Source organism: Oncorhynchus mykiss, chromosome 17 (genome assembly GCF_057628025.1).
Source record: "Oncorhynchus mykiss isolate SJ-2025 chromosome 17, ASM5762802v1, whole genome shotgun sequence".
NCBI lineage: Eukaryota > Metazoa > Chordata > Actinopteri > Salmoniformes > Salmonidae > Oncorhynchus > Oncorhynchus mykiss.
Genome location: NC_143038.1, coordinates 70045001 through 70062105, shown reverse-complemented (window position 1 = coordinate 70062105; position 17105 = coordinate 70045001). Strand labels below are relative to the sequence as shown.

The 17105-nt window shown below is 44.5% G+C and overlaps 2 protein-coding genes across 2 annotated transcripts in view; one reads left to right on the top strand and one right to left on the bottom strand.

Annotated features, from left to right (window-relative positions):
- LOC118940507 (kinesin heavy chain) overlaps positions 1-15433 on the bottom strand; it is a 173794-nt gene extending 158361 nt beyond the window's left edge. Inside the window, exon 1 of the mRNA XM_090204319.1 lies at positions 14866-15433. Within this exon, the coding sequence (XP_090060445.1) occupies positions 14866-14994 (129 nt within the window). The 5' untranslated portion in view covers positions 14995-15433. The remainder of the gene's footprint in view (positions 1-14865) is intronic.
- A 450-nt stretch (positions 15434-15883) lies between these two features.
- The window catches only part of dctn2 (dynactin subunit 2), a 31246-nt gene continuing 30024 nt past the window's right edge, over positions 15884-17105 (top strand). Inside the window, exon 1 of the mRNA XM_036950861.2 lies at positions 15884-16343. Within this exon, the coding sequence (XP_036806756.1) occupies positions 16308-16343 (36 nt within the window). The 5' untranslated portion in view covers positions 15884-16307. The remainder of the gene's footprint in view (positions 16344-17105) is intronic.

The window sequence follows — 17105 nt, the reverse complement described above, 5'->3', positions numbered from 1 at the left end:
GGGGAGACAGGCCAAGGATGGAGGGGGTGAGTGTGGTGGGGGTACCTGTACCAGACAGGGGGAGACAGGCCAGGGAGAGAGGGGGGAGTGTGGTGGGGGTACCTGTACCAGACAGGGGAGACAGGCCAGGGAGAGAGGGGGGAGTGTGGTGGGGGTACCTGTACCAGACAGGGGGAGACAGGCCAGGGAGAGAGGGGGGAGTGTGGTGGAGGTACCTGTACCAGACAAGGGGAGACAGGCCAGGGAGAGAGGGGCGAGTGTGGTGGGGGTACCTGTACCAGACAGGGGGAGACATGCCAGGGAGAGAGGGGGGAGTGGGGTGGGGGTACCTGTACCAGACAGGGGGAGACAGGCCAGGGAGAGAGGGGGGAGTGTGGTGGAGGTACCTGTACCAGACAAGGGGAGACAGGCCAGGGAGAGAGGGGGGAGTGTGGTGGGGGTACCTGTACCAGACAGGGGGAGACAGGCCAAGGATGGAGGGGCGAGTGTGGTGGGGGTATCTGTTCCAGACAGGGGGAGACAGGCCAGGGAGAGAGGGGGGAGTGTGGTGGGGGTACCTGTACCAGACAGGGGGAGACAGGCCAGGGAGAGAGGGGGGAGTGTGGTGGAGGTACCTGTACCAGACAAGGGGAGACAGGCCAGGGAGAGAGGGGCGAGTGTGGTGGGGGTACCTGTACCAGACAGGGGGAGACATGCCAGGGAGAGAGGGGGGAGTGTGGTGGGGGTACCTGTACCAGACAGGGGGAGACAGGCCAGGGAGAGAGGGGGGAGTGTGGTGGAGGTACCTGTACCAGACAAGGGGAGACAGGCCAGGGAGAGAGGGGGGAGTGTGGTGGGGGTACCTGTACCAGACAGGGGGAGACAGGCCAAGGATGGAGGGGCGAGTGTGGTGGGGGTACCTGTTCCAGACAGGGGGAGACAGGCCAGGGAGAGAGGGGGGAGTGTGGTGGGGGTGCCTGTTCCAGACAAGGGGAGACAGGCCTAGGATGGAGGGGCGAGTGTGGTGGGGGTACCTGTTCCAGACAGGGGGAGACAGGCCAGAGAGAGAGGTGGGAGTGTGGTGGGGGTACCTGTAACAGACAGGGGGAGACAGGCCAGGGAGAGAGGGGTGAGTGTGGTGCAGGTACCTGTACCAGAAAGGGGGAGACAGGCCAGGGAGAGAGGGGTGAGTGTGGTGGGGGTACCTGTACCAGACAGTTGGAGACAGAACAGGGAGAGAGGGGGGAGTGTGGTGGGGGTACCTGTACCAGACAGTTGGAGACAGACCAGGGAGAGAGGGGGGAGTGTGGTGGGGGTACCTGTACCAGACAGGGGGAGACAGGCCAGGGAGAGAGGGGGGAGTGTGGTGGAGGTACCTGTACCAGACAAGGGGAGACAGGCCAGGGAGAGAGGGGTGAGTGTGGTGGAGGTACCTGTACCAGACAGGGGGAGACAGGCCAGGGAGAGAGTGGGGTGTGTGGTGGAGGTACCTGTTCCAGACAGGGGGAGAGAGGCCAGGGATGGAGGGGTGAGTGTGGTGGGGGTACCTGTACCAGACAGGGGGAGACAGGCCAGGGAGAGAGGGGGCAGTGTGGTGGGGGTACCTGTACCAGACAGGGGGAGACAGGCCAGGGAGAGAGGGGGGAGTGTGGTGGAGGTACCTGTACCAGACAGGGGGAGACAGGCCAGGGAGAGAGGGGTGAGTGTGGTGGGGGTACCTGTACCAAGCAAGGGGAGACAGGCCAGGGAGAGAGGGGTGAGTGTGGTGGGGGTACCTGTACCAGACAGGGGGAGACAGGCCAGGGAGAGAGGGGGAGTGTGGTGTAGGTACCTGTACCAGACAAGGGGAGACAGGCCAGGGAGAGAGGGGGGAGTGTGTTGGGGGTACCTGTACCAGAGAAGGGGAGACAGGCCAGGGAGAGAGGGGTGAGTGTGGTGTAGGTACCTGTACCAGACAAGGGGAGACAGGCCAGGGAGAGAGGGGTGAGTGTGGTGGAGGTACCTGTACCAGACAGGGGGAGACAGGCCAGGGAGAGAGTGGGGTGTGTGGTGGAGGTACCTGTTCCAGACAGGGGGAGAGAGGCCAGGGATGGAGGGGTGAGTGTGGTGGGGGTACCTGTACCAGACAGGGGGAGACAGGCCAGGGAGAGAGGGGGCAGTGTGGTGGGGGTACCTGTACCAGACAGGGGGAGACAGGCCAGGGAGAGAGGGGGCAGTGTGGTGGAGGTACCTGTACCAGACAGGGGGAGACAGGCCAGGGAGAGAGGGGTGAGTGTGGTGGGGGTACCTGTACCAAGCAAGGGGAGACAGGCCAGGGAGAGAGGGGTGAGTGTGGTGGGGGTACCTGTACCAGACAGGGGGAGACAGGCCAGGGAGAGAGGGGGAGTGTGGTGTAGGTACCTGTACCAGACAAGGGGAGACAGGCCAGGGAGAGAGGGGGGAGTGTGTTGGGGGTACCTGTACCAGACAAGGGGAGACAGGCCAGGGAGAGAGGGGGGAGTGTGGTGGGGGTACCTGTACCAGACAAGGGGAGACAGGCCAGGGAGAGAGGGGGGAGTGTGTTGGGGGTACCTGTACCAGAGAAGGGGAGACAGGCCAGGGAGAGAGGGGGGAGTGTGTTGGGGGTACCTGTACCAGAGAAGGGGAGACAGGCCAGGGAGAGAGGGGTGAGTGTGGTGGAGGTACCTGTACCAGCAGTATGTAAACTACAGTGGTAAGCTGCAGTATGTAAACTATAGTGGTAAAATGCAGTATGTAAACTACAGTGGTAAGCTGCAGTATGTAAACTATAGTGGCAAGCTGCAGTATGTAAACTACAGTGGTAAGCTGCAGTATGTAAACTATAGTGGTAAAATGCAGTATGTAAACTACAGTGGTAAGCTGCAGTATGTAAACTATAGTGGTAAGCTGCAGTATGTAAACTACAGTGGTAAGCTGCAGTATGTAAACTATAGTGGTAAGCTGCAGTATGTAAACTACAGAGGTAAGCTGCAGTATGTAAACTACAGTGGTAAGCTGCAGTATTTAAACTATAGTGGCAAGCTGCAGTATGTAAACTATAGTGGCAAGCTGCAGTATGTAAACTATAGTGGTAAGCTGCAGTATGTAAACTACAGTGGTAAGCTGCAGTATGTAAACTACAGTGGTAAACTGCAGTATGTAAACTACAGTGGTAAACTGCAGTATGCAAACTATAGTGGTAAGCTGCAGTATGTAAACTATAGTGGTAAGCTGCAGTATGTAAACTATAGTGGCAAGCTGCAGTATGTAAACTACAGTGGTAAACTGCAGTATGTAAACTACAGTGGTAAACTGCAGTATGTAAACTATAGTGGTAAGCTGCAGTATGTAAACTACAGTGGTAAACTGCAGTATGTAAACTATAGTGGTAAGCTGCAGTATGTAAACTACAGTGGTAAACTGCAGTATGTAAACTGCCAGATAAATGGAAAACTCAAATGGAAAAAGTCTGAACCTTCCTCATAGGTTGAAGAATTGATCAGCCAATCAGATTAAACAGTGCAGTAACGTTCCCATGGAAGCTACTTGTCTTAATCCTATTTATTTATTTAACCTTTATTTAACTAGGCAAGTCATTTAAAGAACAAATTCTCATTTGCAATAACGGCCTACCCCGGGATGACGCAGGGCCAATCCAGTCCCTGGATTCAAACCAGGGACTGTAGTGTCGACTCTTGCCCTGAGATTCAGTGAGTTAGACCGCTACGCCACTCGGGAGCATCAGACCTTGGATAGCTTAGTGAGTGAGGTATGTTCGCTGGAGGTACTTAACATGGCTATGTACAACAACAACAACAACAACAACAGCAATAGCAAACCCAATTCAAGAAACTATTCCACGAATGGACAATATATTGAAACGTTACCTGCGCTGCAAGGCCGTGATAATGCCAAGGTACTAGAGCTGCTGTCTGAGGCTGAGCTTTGTTGAACAACAAAGAGGGACATGTACGGAAATGGCAGTTGATCCGGAACAAAGCAGCACGTATCTCACTTAGATGTACACATAGGGAAAGTGTCAGTGACATGCATGTCAGTCCCTCCTGGCTCAAAGCTGAGGAGAGTGCATTGACTGCATCACTATCGGTCTTTGTGTGAGGTGTTGGAGGTACTGAACTGTCTGTTCAAGCAGTTGGTGCACGGTTCGGACACTCGTCGGTACCACACAAGACATGCTACCAGAGGTCTCTTCACAGTCTCCAGGTCCAGAGATGGAGAGGTGGCAGGTAACCTAGTGGTTAGAGTGTAGAGGTGGCAGGTAACCTAGTGGTTAGAGTGGAGAGGTGGCAGGTAACCTAGTGGTTAGAGTGTAGAGGTGGCAGGTAACCTAGTGGTTAGAGTGTAGAGGTGGCAGGTAACCTAGTGGTTAGAGATGGAGAGGTGGCAGGTAACCTAGTGGTTAGAGTGTAGAGGTGGCAGGTAACCTAGTGGTTAGAGCATTGGACCAATAGCCAAAAGGTTGCTAGATCAAATCCCCCGAGCTGACAAGGTCAAAATCAGTCATTCTGCCCCTGAACAAGGCAGTTAACCCACTGTTCCTAAGCTGTCATTGAAAATAAGAATTTGTTCTTAACTGACTTGCCAAGTTAAATAAATGGAAAAAAGATGACTCATCATCACATAAACCAAATCTGTTGACAGGTGGTTGGAGCGTTGGACCAGTAACTGAAGCTGACAAGGTGAACAACGTGTCACTGAGCAATGCACTTAACCCTAATTGCTCCTGGCTTTCTGCTGACTGTGGCTGTGACCCCACTCTCCGAGAGTGTCTCAAGGGGATTTGGGATATGCAATAAAAACTGTAGTACATGTCTGGGACAAGACAAAATATAAGTACCCGCCCGCACGCCAAATGATTATTAAATCCCATTGTCCGTCAGATGCTTGTCCCAGCAGTTAACACTTGGAAGTATGGTAACTCGAGACTACCACAGATGTTACAGGACTTGCTGTGACAAACTAATCTGACGAACGTATACTACCCTTCACCCTCTCTCTCTCACACACACACACACCCTCTCTCTCCCTCTTCACTGTCAGATTCCCTAGAAGAGAAGCCAGCGCAATGACTGAGCCAGATGTGGAGGGAGTAGGACAAACACATTCATTAGTATAATTAGTATGACACAATGAGTGTGCTGAAAAGCGATTTTGATGGCTTCCTGCAGTAGAAGGGGAAGAGAGTGGGTGGGTGTGTGTGTGTGTGTGTGTGTGTTATATGTAATTCATTTTGAATGTAGTTGGGAATACATTTTCCTGGATATTATCTATCAGTCTCTCACAGCCTCTGGTTTCCTGGTTTACACACTACAACTGTTCTGTATGTGTACAGGGGGTGGGACTGAGAAATAATCTCTGTGTACACAGAATGGCTTTCCAACTGTAATTTCACGGCTTCTGATCCCAGCATGCAGTCTAATAATGGTAATATAACAATCATATAGACCTAATTAGAATTAGAATGGCTTCCAACGTTTGCCTTTCAGGGTACTGTAGGTCATGTGAATTATAGCGTTGGTAAAGTGTCCTGATTTCAGTAAGTCTGTTTTTTCATCCTTCTATGAATCATGGTGTATGTACAATAATATGAAATCAACACAACCCTCACAGTAGCACCAGGTTGATGTACTGTATGTACAGTGTATTTGGAAAATATTCAGACCCCTTGACTTTTTCCCACATTTTGTTCTGTTAGTCTTATTCAAAAATGTATTAACATGTTTTTTTTTTCTGCCCCCATCAATCTGCACACAACACCTCACAATGACAAAGCTAGTTATTTTATTTTTTTTACATTTTTGCAAGTGTATTAAAAAATAAAAAACTGATATCACATTTACATTAGTATTCAGACCCTTTACTCAGTACTTTGTTGAAGCACCTTTGGCAGCAATTACAGCTTGGCTCACCTGTATTTGGGGAGTTTCTCCCATTCTCCTCTGCAGATCCTCTCAAGCAAGGTCAGGTTGGATTTGGGGGAGGGGGGGGGGGGGGGGGGGGCGTCACTGCACAGCTATTTTCCGGTCTTCCCAGAGATGTTTGACCTGGTTCAAGTCCGGGCTCTGGCTGGTCCACTCAAGGGCATTCAGAGACTTGTCCCGAGGCCACTCCTGCATTCTTGGCTGTGTGTTTAGGGTCGTTGTCCTGTCGGAAGGTGAACCGTCGCCCCCAGTCTGAGGTCCTGAGCACTCTGGAGCAGGTTTTCATCAAGGATCTCTCTGTACTTTGCTCCGTCCCAGTCACTGCCACTGGTAAGCGCATGCTCGCAGTTCACGTCCTGGTAATCCGTCTGGCCCTGCGGCCTTGTGAATGTTGACCTGTTTTAAGGTCTTACTCACATCGGCTGCGGAGAGCTTGATCACATAGTTTCCGGAACAGCTGGTGCTCTCATGCATGTTTCTGTGTTATTTGCCTTGAAGCGAGCATGGAAGTAGTTTAGCTTGTCTGGTAGGCTCGTGTCACTGGGCAGCTCTCGGCTGTGCTTCCCCTTTGTAGACTGTAATGGTTTGCAAGCCCTCAATCTTAGTCCTGTATTGACACTTTGCCTGTTTGATGGTTCATCAGAGGGCGTAGCGGGATTTCTTATAAGCTTCCAGGTTAGAGTCCCGCTCCTTGAAAGAGGCAGCTTTAGCCTTTAGCTCAGTGCGGATGTTGCCTGTAATTCATGTTTTCTGGTTGGGGTATGTACGTCTGGTCACTGTGGGGCCAGTGACTGATGTGCTGTACTCCTCAATGCCATCGGAGGAATCCCAGAACATTTTCCAGTCTGTGCTAACAAAACAGTCTTGTAGTTTAGCATCTGCTTCATCTGACCACTTATTTTATAGACTGTGTCACTGGTGCTTCCTGCTTTAATTTTTGCTTGTAAGCAGGAATCAGGAGGATAGAATTATGGTCAGATTTGCCAAATGGAGGGAGAGGGAGAGCTTTGTATGTGTCTCTGTGTGTGGAGTAAATGTGATCCAGAGTTCTTTTCCCTCTGGTTGCACATTTAACATGCTGATAGAAATTTGGTAAGACAGATTTATGTTTCCCTGCATTGAAGTCCCTGGCTACTAGGAGCGCCGCCTCTGGGTGAGCATTTTCCTGTTTGCTTATGGCGGAATACAGCTCATTCAGTGTGGTCTTAGTGCCAGCATCGGTCTGTGGTGGCATGTAGACAGCTACAAAAAATACAGATGAAAACTCTCTCTGTAGATAGTGTGGTCTACAGCTTATCATGAGATAATCTACCTCAGACGAGCAATTGCTTGAGACTTCCTTAGATATCAAGCACCAGCTGTTATTTAGAAAAATAGATAGTCCGCCGGCCTTGGTCTTAGCAGACGCAACTCTTCTATCCTTCCGATACAGCCTATAACCAGCCAGCTGTATGTTGATAGTGTCATCGTTCAGTCACGACTCCGTGAAGCATAAGATATTACAGTTTTGAATGTCCCGTTGGTGGTTTAATCTTCTGCGAAAGGTCATTGATTTTATTTTACAAAGATTGCACGTTTTCTAGCAGAATGGAAGGAAGTGGGGATTTATGCGATCGCCTGCAAATTCTTAGAAGGCAGCCCTCCTTCTGGCCCCTTTTTCTCTGCCTTCTCTTCACCCAAATGATGGGGATCGGGGCCTCTTCACGGGAAAGCAGTATATCATTCACGTCGGGCTCGTCAGACTCGTTAAAGGGAAAAAAAGGATTCTGCCAGTCCATGGTGAGTAATCGCAGTTCTGATGCCCAGAAGTTATTTTTGGTCATAAGAGACGGTAGCGGTAACATTATGTACAAAGTAAGATAAAAAAGCCTAGTGGTCAGAGCGTTGGACTAGTAACCAAAAGGTTACAAGATCGAATCCCCGAGCTGACAAGGTACAAATCTGTCGTTCTGTCCCTGAAGAAGGCAGTTAACCCACTGTTCCAAGGCCGTCATTGTAAATAAGAATTTGTTCTTAACTGACTTGCCAAGTTAAATAAAGGTAAAATCCATACATGGTAATCATCTAGTCTAGGTTGATGATTGGATGTTTGGTCGTTAGTCAGACATTCTCTCCAGTCCTGACTATGTATCCTGTCTGATTCCAGGTCTACCATGCAGACTGTTTTGAAGGCCAAGCTGTTGTGGACGGGTCATATTAAACAGGGGTAGACTGACGACACACGTTTACATCACACATGTATGTGTTGGCTATCCACACTTCTCATCAACACGTTGTCCATAGACACTAATCCCAGATCCGTTTGGTTAATTTCTACATAATAGTTTAGGGTTAGGATTTTAGGGGAGTTTGCTGATCCTAGATCTGTGACTAAGGGCAGCCTGAACCTAGAGTCGGGTACATGTATGCGAGATGTATCTATCGCTGATGTGGTGTCCTCTTCATGTGTTGTCCAGCTACATGCTTTATCTTGGCCAGGTCGCAATTGTAAATGACAACTTGTTCTCAACTTGCCTACCCGGTTAAATAAAGGTGTTCTCAACTAGCCTACCTGGTTAAATAAAGGTGTTCTCAACTAGCCTACCCGGTTAAATAAAGGTGTTCTCAACTAGCCTACCTGGTTAAATAAAGGTGTTCTCAACTGGCCTACCTGGTTAAATAAAGGTGTTCTCAACTAGCCTACCTGGTTAAATAAAGGTGTTCTCAACTAGCCTACCTGGTTAAATAAAGGTGAAATAAAAAAAATAAAAAAATGCAGAGTACAACAGGGAGAAGGACTCCTACCGACCTCATAGAGTGGTACAGACCTGGGAGCTGCAACAGTTTATATGGTATATAACGACATTTTCATTTCAATTACATTTTATCGGGTGTTGTTTTTGATTTATTGTGTTAGTCATACCTCCATTGGAGCAGACCTGGGGATTTTGGGGGCAGAGATCTGAACTTGCATCTCCAGGACCTTGGCAACCGGTTGCTACGGATATAAACCGGCCTCCGGGACAGTTACACTGAGACTGTTAAGTTTGATGTACGATAAATCACACTAATAATTTCCAGTGTCACTCTTTTTTTTCATTTTATGTACACAGTAACTGAAATGTCTTGCCTAGAGCGGGGAACCTTGAACGATATTTGTAGGATTTGTGGGCATGGGAATCTAAATAATTATTGTAACGTGATGTTAGAACGAGAAGCTGTTAATGATCCTGAAATCAATATAACCCTCGTAATAACACCAGGCTGATGTTTGCATCAATATAACCCTCGTAATAACACCAGGCTGATGCCTGTACTATAATATGAAATCAATATAACCCTCGTCATAACACCAGGCTGATGTCTGGTGAAATCAATAGAACCCTCGTAATAACACCAGGCTGATGTCTGTACTATAATATGAAATCAATATAACCCTCGTAATAACACCAGGCTGATGTCTGTACTATAATATGAAATCAATATAACCCTCGTAATAACACCAGGCTGATGTCTGGTGAAATCAATAGAACCCTCGTAATAACACCAGGCTGATGTCTGTACTATAATATGAAATCAATATAACCCTCGTAATAACACCAGGCTGATGTCTGTACTATAATATGAAATCAATATAACCCTCGTAATAACACCAGGCTGATGTCTGTACTATAATATGAAATCAATAGAACCCTCGTAATAACACCAGGCTGATGTCTGTACTATAATATGAAATCAATATAACCCTCGTAATAACACCAGGCTGATGTCTGTACTATAATATGAAATCAATAGAACCCTCGTAATAACACCAGGCTGATGTCTGTACTATAATATGAAATCAATATAACCCTCGTAATAACACCAGGCTGATGTCTGTACTATAATATGAAATCAATATAACCCTCGTAATAACACCAGGCTGATGTCTGTACTATAATATGAAATCAATATAACCCTCGTAATAACACCAGGCTGATGTCTGGTGAAATCAATATAACCCTCGTAATAACACCAGGCTGATGTCTGTACTATAATATGAAATCAATATAACCCTCGTAATAACACCAGGCTGATGTCTGTACTATAATATGAAATCAATATAACCCTCGTAATAACACCAGGCTGATGTCTGTACTATAATATGAAATCAATATAACCCTCGTAATAACACCAGGCTGATGTCTGGTGAAATCAATAGAACCCTCGTAATAACACCAGGCTGATGTCTGTACTATAATATGAAATCAATATAACCCTCGTAATAACACCAGGCTGATGTCTGTACTATAATATGAAATCAATATAACCCTCGTAATAACACCAGGCTGATGTCTGTACTATAATATGAAATCAATATAACCCTCGTAATAACACCAGGCTGATGTCTGTACTATAATATGAAATCAATAGAACCCTCGTAATAACACCAGGCTGATGTCTGTACTATAATATGAAATCAATATAACCCTCGTAATAACACCAGGCTGATGTCTGTACTATAATATGAAATCAATAGAACCCTCGTAATAACACCAGGCTGATGTCTGTTGAAATCAATAGAACCCTCGTAATAACACCACGCTGATGTCTGTACTATAATATGAAATCAATATAACCCTCGTAATAACACCAGGCTGATGTCTGTACTATAATATGAAATCAATATAACCCTCGTAATAACACCAGGCTGATGTCTGTACTATAATATGAAATCAATATAACCCTCGTAATAACACCAGGCTGATGTCTGTACTATAATATGAAATCAATATAACCCTCGTAATAACACCAGGCTGATGTCTGGTGAAATCAATATAACCCTCGTAATAACACCAGGCTGATGTCTGTACTATAATATGAAATCAATATAACCCTCGTAATAACACCAGGCTGATGTCTGTACTATAATATGAAATCAATATAACCCTCGTAATAACACCAGGCTGATGTCTGTACTATAATATGAAATCAATATAACCCTCGTAATAACACCAGGCTGATGTCTGTACTATAATATGAAATCAATATAACCCTCGTAATAACACCAGGCTGATGTCTGTACTATAATATGAAATCAATATAACCCTCGTAATAACACCAGGCTGATGTCTGGTGAAATCAATAGAACCCTCGTAATAACACCAGGCTGATGTCTGTACTATAATATGAAATCAATATAACCCTCGTAATAACACCAGGCTGATGTCTGGTGAAATCAATAGAACCCTCGTAATAACACCAGGCTGATGTCTGTACTATAATATGAAATCAATATAACCCTCGTAATAACACCAGGCTGATGTATGACCCGATGATAGACCGTATAAAGAACAGACCAGATATTCACTATTATTTCTGATGAGTCTGTTGTTATTTGTATTGCCAGCTGTTTAGATGAGAGAAGAAAATAGGAAATAAGCAAACACTACATGACCAAAAGTATGTGCTCGTCTCACACCTCATTCCAAAATAATGGGCATTAATATGGAATTGGTTCCCCCTTTGCTGCTATAACAGCCTCCATTCTTCTGGGAAAGCTTTCCACTAGATGTTGGAACATTGTTGCGGGGACTTGCTAACTACCAAAGATCCAATCAGCCACAAGAGCATTAGTGATGTCGGGCACTGATGTTGGGAGATTAGGCCTGGCTCTCAGTCGGCGTTCAAATTCAGCCCAAAGGTGTTCAATGGGGTTGAGGTCAGGGCTCTGTGCAGGCCAGTCAAGTTCTTCCACACTGATCTCGACAAACCATTTCTGGATGGACCTTGCTTAATATTTGTTTTTAAAAAAAATGAAGAAAAAAAAAACTAATATATCTTGATTATATAAGTATTCAACCACCTGAGTCAGCTATGAGTCTTTCTGGGCACGTTTTCTAAGAGGTTTCATCACCTGGATTATAGTAATTTAATATTTGCACATTATTCTTTTTTAAATTCTTCAAGCTCTGTCAAGTTGGTTGTTGATCATTGCTAGACAGCCATTTTCAAGTCTTGTCATATATTTTCAAGCCGATTTAAGTCAAAACTGTAACTAGACCACTCAGGAACATTCAATGTCATCTTGGTAAGCAACTCCAGTGTACTGTATATTTGGCCTTGTGTTTTAGGTTATTGTCCTGCTGAAAGGTGACTTTGTATCCCAGTGTCTGTTGGAAAGCAGACTGAACCAGGTTTTCCTCTAGGATTTTGCCTGTTCTTAGCTCTATTTCCTTTCTTTTTAGCCTAAAAAAAAACGTCCTAGTCCTTGCCATTGACAAGCACATATTTTTATGATGCAGTCACCACCGCGCTTGAAAATATGGAGAGTTGTACTCAGTTATGTGTTCTGCTGGATTTTTCATAAAGTTAATATTTTAGTGCCTTATTGTAAACAAGATTCATGTTTGGGAATATTTTATTTTGTACAGGCTTCCTTCTTTTCACTCTGTCATTTAGGTTAGTATTGTGGAGGAACTACAGTGTTGTTGATCCATCCTCAGTTATCTCCTATCACAGCCATTAAACTCTGTAACTGTTTTAAAGTCACCATTGGCCTCATAGTGAAATCCCTGAGCGGTGTCCTTCCTCTCAGGCAACTAAGTTAGGAAGGACGCCTGTATCTTTATAGTGACTGGGTGTATTGATACACCATCCACAGTGTAATTAATAACTTTACCATGGTCAAAGGGATATTCAAATGTTTTTTGTTGTTGTTGTCGTCTACCAATAGGTGCCCTTCTTTGCTAGGCATTGGAAAACCACCTGGGTCTTTGTGATTAAATCTGTGTTTGAAATTCACTGTTCGACTGAGGGACCTTACAGATAATTGTATGTGTGGGTTACAGAGATGTCATTCAAAAAGAATGTTAAACACTATTATTGCACACAGAGTGAGTCCATGCAACTTATTATGTGACTTGTTAAGAACATTTCTACTCCTGAACTTATTTAGGCTTGCCATAACAATGGGGTTGAATACTTATTGACAAGACATGTCAGCTTTTCATTTTTAACTCATTTGTAAACATTTCTAATAACATAATTCCACTTTGACATTATGTGCTATTGTGTGTAGATCAGTGACATACAACTTCAATTGAATCCATTTTAAATTCAGGCTGTAAGACAACAAAATGTGGAAAAAGTCAACGGGTGTGAATACATTCTGAAAGCCACTACAACTAAGACACTTTATTGTCCTCTTGCAACAATACAGAAATCAGCATTCTATCTCTCCACATCACATCTCAATTCAATTCAAGGGGCTTTATTGGCATGGGAAACATGTGTTAACATTGCCAAAGCAAGTGAGGTAGATAATATACAAAAGTGAAAGAAACAATAAAAATTAACAGTAAACATTACACATACAGAAGTTTCAAAACAATAAAGACATTACAAATGTCATATTATATATATATACAGTGTTGTAACAATGTACATCTCTCCCACTTCCTCATCTAGAGTAATTCCAGCCACCCATTACATAGACGCAACGGTCCATCCACATAACTATTATCACATCCTCAGGAGCATTAAAACCCACAGGAGGAATGACTATGCATAACATACATAGATCTTAACTCAGAGGATATGCTCTTTTCTCTCTCTCTCACTCTCTCTCTCTCTCTCTTTCTCTCTCACTCTCTCTCTCGCTCTCTCTCTTTCAAAGGGATTTATTGGCATGGGAAACATGTTATCTTTCTAGATCTCTCTCTCTCTCTCTCTCTCTCTCTCTCTCTCTCTTTCAAATGGATTTATTGGCATGGTAAACATGTTTACATTGCCAAAGCAAGTGAAATAAATAATAAACAAATGTGAAATAAACAATCTCTCTCTTGCTCCCCATCGCTCTCTCCCTCTCTCGTTTTCTCTCTCTCTCTCTCTCTCTCTCTCTCTCTTTCTTAAAGTCCAAAAGCACAGCCTACATATGATCAATCATTTTTACATGTTATTAATGACGTGGGACACACCAGTCAATATCAGATCAATTCAGGCCACATGAATTAGTCCAAAACCTGGGGCCGCCCATGCGTAAAAATGTACGATGTAAGACGCTTGGGACTACAGAATCTGCTAAATGTCATGTTATTAGTAGATTATTAAAGAGGTATTGATGAGGCAATCAGTCAGTCCCTGTGATATAACAGTCAATAGTTATTTATTCCCTGGGGTTCGGTCCCAAATGGCACCCGATCCCTTTTATAATACACTGCTTTGTACAAGGGCCCACGAGGGTCAAAAGTAGTGCACTATATAGGGAATATGGTGCCATTTGGGACGCAGACCTGGAAAATGTCAAGCCTGTTGGATGTCCTTTGTGAAACTAATAACCATTGATCCACACAGCACTATAAAGCCATGCTAAGTGACCTTGGTTAATTGAGATGACAGAACCCTAGTGTAAACAGGCCATGCCAGGAGCTCTCTTCCAATAATTAATAGATTAACAGTGAAGCCTGATTGGCTGATACATACCTACAGCCTATAAGCCTATAAGGTATGCTGTATATCGGGTGTGTGCTATACAGCATAAACATAGGGTTGAATTTACGCAATGACGTGACTTGCATTCATCCCGCAAACTGATGCTGCAACATGAACTCATCAATGGCATTATTTATCTGGCTGGACAGAGTAGCCTAGTCTACATTCAGACATGAACTATTGACAGTGAATGATGCGAGAAGGTGATGAGGAGGAGGAGGAGGAGGAGGAGGAGGAGGAGGATGACAATCAATCTGTATGATATCATCAAAAGCAGTTACTTGGAATAAAACAAGTGTGAACTTTCAGGGGAAAGGTGTCCAGACTTGACCGATAGTCAGAGGATGATGTTGGATGATAGTGTGTATCCTGAAGACATAGTGTATGTTCTGCATGACCGTTAAGATGATGCCTCATCGTCAGTCATCATCACTAACATGGCAGACAACAAATCTTGTCAAAATAATGAATGAGCAGCAGAATATCAACTTACCGCTATGCTGACGGTGTCATCAGCTTGGAATGAGGGGATGAATTTGTCTCCACGGATTATTTCGGACTGATTTAGAGGACGGAAGCGACATAGCACCTTGATGTTACATTCTGCGCTAACATCGGCCATTGTGAGAAAGAAATCGGATGTGCTTCAAAAAAGGCAAAGGGGATTTTTTTGGAAACCAATAACTTACTTGTTCCCTTACACTATTTAGTCTTATCTATCATATCAATGCAGACACTCTTTTTTTTAGATGGGCAAGTTGAGCGTTTGCAAGAATTATAATTTCAAGCTTTTGTGCTTGAAATAAGATCAGTTTCGATCAAAATAAAAATGTAAATTAGGTTATGTAAATGTTGGAGAGTTTGCTTACTTCAAATAGACCAGAAAAACACATATATGTCACTATAACGTTTCTGCTAATTTGTCCATGCGGTTCTTTAGAATTGAAATGTGAGAGTATTCCCGAGCGGATCCGGCTCCAGACGGTCGGTCCGCTGTTGTAGCGAGAGATGCAGGAGGAGAGATTTTTGAAGCATGAGCTTGCCGAGCGCTTTGCTTCACTGGCAGCTCTCTGGTCTTTTAACAAGCACGGGGCGTGGCCTGCACTGATCCAGGCAACGTTATTAAAGTGGTAGCCTATTCGCATCCCTCTCATCAGCACCACTGATGCGCTGAAGATGGAGCAGTTGCCTATGGACAATTGTTGTTATTGTATAATAGCCCCATCATGCGAATATGGTTTGACCAGTCAATCGTGGGCCCACATTCGTTAAAAATCGAACATATGTGGTATTACAGTGATTGACAGAGACGTCTACGATAGGTTATTTACAAGAGGACATGTATTAGGTAACTCACACAGTCCAGACTAGTATAGTAATAAACTAGGCAAATATACGTTTTGTTGCAATGTTTTCCCTGGTTCATTCAAACAAAGGCTTTTGGGTTATGGCTATATTCCCTATGTCTATAAATAGACCAGACAAGGCAGCCTGCTGTCATGCTGTTCGTTCACATTCTTAGCGGCAGCAACCCGAAGGTTTATTTTTTACAATGTTTGTACAATTTCACCAAAGCAACATTGCAAATTGAATCAAGTTTAGGTGAAATCTCCAAAGTCTACCAGGTCCACTTTCCTGAGGCTTATGAAACTACAGCGCCGCTCGTCCACGCAAATCTCGCGAGATTGTAATGCTCGTCCGCTACTGAACAGTCGAGCTGTCAGAATACAGTTATTAAAATACAAAAGAAGCGCTTTATGTTAGGGAGTTGTTTGGCTACACAGGGTGAAAGGATCCCTTTTTTTGCTTGTTCATTTAGCTAGCGTTTTGAAAACGGACTAATAACTTTTATCCACCGTTATTTCAGGTATCTTTGTCACGTCTAAGAGGGTTTTTGTCTACTCATCCACCGGCCTCGTCCTTGTAACCTCAACAATGGCTGATCCCAAATACGCCAATTTACCTGGAATCGTAAGTGTCCTGTTCGCTGGCTAGTTAAGTTAGCTTGCTGGCTAGTTAAGTTAGCTTGCTGGCTAGTTAAGTTAGCTTGCTGGCTAGTTAAGTTAGCTAGCTGTAGCTGTGTCTCGTTATAGCTAGCTATCTGTCTCGATGAGATATTTGTAACACACTCTCTAGTCAAATCAATCACAAGAGGCAGGCTAGCTAGCTTTGCAGGCCTGATATCTAACCAGATAAACTAACAGGATCTATGTTAAGCTAACGCTAGTTAGTTTGCTACAGTAACGACACGTTAACTACCTCGCTAGCTTTAGTGCATTGAAACAGTCTGCGTTTTAAACAAACATAATTCAAGCAGCTCTCATCAAACATATATAATTAACCAAATAGGATTTGTTTAAACTGCTCATTGTTGTAACTATCTGTGATTTATAACTATTGCTATTCTCCCCGACAGCTAATTAGCTATAGCCTAACAGAGGCTAATCCAGCCCTGTGATTGAATGGGCGTTGGCCAGCTAACGTTAACTAGTTATCTTGATAACATTTCCTATGAGGGGTTGGGTGGGTCCACTCACTGGGTATTGTAAAATTAACAACCACAGTAAAGACACACAGCTAATACGGAAACGTATTTATTATTTTGTCCTTAATTAATGTGTGTAAGACTGAGTGACTGAGTGAAAGTACAATCCTCTGAGAAGGTTAAAACGGTATCTGTCGTTAATTTTGCATTAACAAGTAGCCAGCTATGTCCATGTCATTTTGCTGTTA